Genomic DNA, 3415 nt, shown 5'->3' with positions numbered 1-3415 from the left:
GTTAATCTTACGTCAGGCAGATACAATCAAAGTTGAAGCGACAGTACGAAACACAGTTTTCTATTTAATATTACTTAGAAATACGAGTAAAAATTAAGTTACTACTTTATGTAAATAGAAAATCAAATCAAACACCGTTGATGTGTCAAACGTTTAGAAATTAAATAATGTGGATATAAGTATCATGTAATACATTTACAACTGGGCCTACTCCGCAAAGGATGGACAATTGTATATTTGTTTTTTATTTAAGGTCATCAAAACAAACATTTTTGACAGGCCTCAATGTCATTTTAACATTTATATTTACGAAACACTACTCGATGAGAATGACTCTTATAAAATAGTCGTGCCGTGTTTTTTTCGGAATATTATAGGGTTCTATTAATATGATATATAAATATATGTTAACGCAGCTGTACAGTGACCATAGGTCGCCTTCCAGTATATAATTATAGAACTGGCAATTTCAATTCTCTTCTGTTTGACAGAACATACGGGTTATAATGTTCATAGATAAACTGACGTTGCCTTAACATAAAATAATATCCATATTTGTCTTTAATATATTTTATGTATTACCTGAACTAACATTGACATACCATAGAATAATTAAAAAAGAATACTCCAAGGATTGTCTTCAGCAGATGTATTCTTTTCCAGTCATGTAACCACCATGACACGAGTGCAAAAAGTATAGAAATGACAGGTTCTGAAGGGATACACACCACTAACGGCCGCCATAGCGGTGGAACAAATTCTACCATATGCGTAAATTGTACTGTACAAAAAAGCCCAGCTCCAATGCCAATAAAGAAACGAATAGCTGAATACGCCTCCCAAGATTGAGCAAAAAGGCCAGCAAAGTTGAAAAGAACCACTGTCGAAATCCCTGCTATCATAGTTGTCTTGCGGCCAGTCGAGTCAGCCATCTGACCAGCGGTGATCGATCCAACAAGAAATCCTGCCATCTGAATCGATGTAATAAAGGCAACAATCCATCGTCTGTCACATACAAGGTTCCACTGCAAATGTAACAGATAAAAATATGTAACGTAACATATGAAAACATATAAAAATAGTTTTTAGGAAGAGAACTGCATTAGGGGCTCCCTTCAATATGTGGTTAAGGTCATATACATCAAATCACTGTCCTGCACAGTTGCAGGTTCAAAAATTAGCTTGGGATGCTTTTATATGAGGAAATAACTTCTACCAAAGTGTCTGATCCTGCCTGAAAAGATTTTCGGAGGATTTTCCGCCACCATTAAAGGTGGAAAATCTCCTGTCCTATACCGATGTGACCTTAATCTTAACAAAACTAAATCAAACGGAACATAATTAGAGTTGCAGCTAGACGATTTTGCCTTTGACCCTTGTATAATATTTGCTGTTAGATAATCACAAAATCAGTAAAATGACTAAACAAATCATTACGCTATAATAGCCAGAAAATTGCAAAAACTTTTTCATAAGAATAAAAATGAAGGTGCTCACCAAAGTATTTCTTATGTTTATGAATATACATATGAACTACAAAACAAATTTGAGTGCGTTTTCCTGACTCTTATACATAAATATGATGTAAATGACAAATTATTTTAATTACTAGAGTCTCGAAACGACATTTTGTGACAGGTGTACACAGGAGCAAAATACATTGAATCAATAGAAAGTTTTTTTGCAAGGGAAATGGCGTGCATTTGTGAAACTTTACTTTGTGAAGATACATCAAGTGAAACAGTACCTCTGATACGACAGTATTCAAGCTCTGTGGAAATCTGTAGGCAGTGCATTTTGCATCTGGTCCAATAGAGCACAGACGGTCGGCGGATAGGTTACTAAGGTTTAATGCAGAAAGTGAGGGAAGCTTCACGTTCAGTGTATGACAGGTAAAGCCAGGCTCGTAGCCGATAAACGCCATTGCAAGTGTGCTCCAGAATATAACGGTGCTCGAACTATGTATGATTATACATAGAAGTTTTTGCAAGAGTCCACACCCTCCAAGATCATCGATAAGATGTTCAAGTTGTGAACTGTAAGATGCCATTCTGAAATACTTAAAAATAGGAAGCAACTATTCCAAACATTTACGTAGACAAAAAGCTATCATAGAAATGTTCTTCGAGTGTATTAAAAGCTTTTCCTCTTTCTGAGGTCGTACTGTGTTTGGTACCAAGAAAACAATAATAAAACTTATTCAAAAAATCATTAAATATATATCAAATGATGAAGAATTTAAAGTTTCAGTGACATATTAATCAAAATGTATAATATGTCATGGATTGAATACATAAAATCGAAACTTTTACAACACTTTACGTCAGGAAGGATTCATGCTGTTTAACTTTGCAATAGTGGATGGGGGCAGCTACGCTTTTTGTAATAAACGCACATTTACCAAATTACTGAACAGCATATGTACATATACGTGAAGCTTTATGTACTGCACGTATAATCAAAAGATATATTACAAAATATAATACTAAGTTTGCAAGCAGTAGATCTTTGTATTTATTCATATATTGTCGGTGTGTTGCGGAGCCGTGACGTTGACGTTATGTAAGTGCTATTTGAATGAGACGCTTACTCGTTGAAGTTAAAAACCCATTTTACCTTCTACTTGGGAGCAATTTCAATGAACAAATTGCTATGATATAATTTGCTGCTGGATCAGAAACTTGTAACTAGTACAATAGAAATTACGTCTACATTACGATAACATAATCATCCGTGCATTACCTCGATCTGATATTTAAAGTGTAAATTGTAAACAAATCGGATCAAAGAAACATTTCCACTTCTTGTGAGCAAATTACAAGCACACAATTAAGATGAAAAGAAACAGGTTAAACCCCTCGTATAACCCTAACTATTGAGACCCTTGTATTTGTATTTCAGAACAACACTTGCAAAGTTTCTGCCTGTATACATCCGGGGGGGGGGGGGGGGGGGTGCGAGGAGCAGCAATGATGCAACGATTAAATATTTCGAAATTTAAGAAATTTAAAGAGAAATCTATATGAGACTCACTGATATATACGCATTATCCCTACATTAGTAACATTTCTTTGCTATAGTTTCTTTACTGTTGTACTAATTGTTTCTGAAGTTGCAAACCAAACACGATTACAGCTAAATACCTCAAAGCAGTCCGTAGTGGAAAGATATAATAGCAAACGGAGTCTGCAAATACCAATCAACCGGATACATTTATCTAATAATGGTATGAAACAAATACGGATAATTTATTTAGAAAATGCAAGATAACAGATAAAACAATAAATACACAAGTATATAAATATGTAGATAAATGGTACACCGGCTACTTTACACACATATTTGTATCTACACTTTGTTGGACAAGACTGTATTGTTAAAGTAGCTTCCCTGCTTTAGTGATATTTAATGTACT

The 3415-nt window shown here is 34.6% G+C and overlaps 1 protein-coding gene across 1 annotated transcript; it reads right to left on the bottom strand.

Annotated features, from left to right (window-relative positions):
- Positions 1-565: 565 nt before the first annotated feature.
- Positions 566-2057, bottom strand: LOC123565520 (organic cation transporter-like protein). Its single transcript, XM_053537090.1, has 2 exons — positions 1748-2057; positions 566-1025 (listed from the first exon to the last, which is right to left on the bottom strand). The coding sequence occupies exons 1-2, from the start codon at positions 2048-2050 to the stop codon at positions 588-590; spliced, it is 741 nt and encodes a 246-aa protein (XP_053393065.1). The 5' UTR covers positions 2051-2057; the 3' UTR covers positions 566-587.
- Positions 2058-3415: the final 1358 nt, after the last annotated feature.

Source organism: Mercenaria mercenaria, chromosome 1 (genome assembly GCF_021730395.1).
Source record: "Mercenaria mercenaria strain notata chromosome 1, MADL_Memer_1, whole genome shotgun sequence".
In the NCBI taxonomy this organism is placed as follows: domain Eukaryota; kingdom Metazoa; phylum Mollusca; class Bivalvia; order Venerida; family Veneridae; genus Mercenaria; species Mercenaria mercenaria.
The sequence above is the reverse complement of the archived record's forward strand: the minus strand, read 5'-3'. Positions and strand labels throughout refer to the sequence as shown.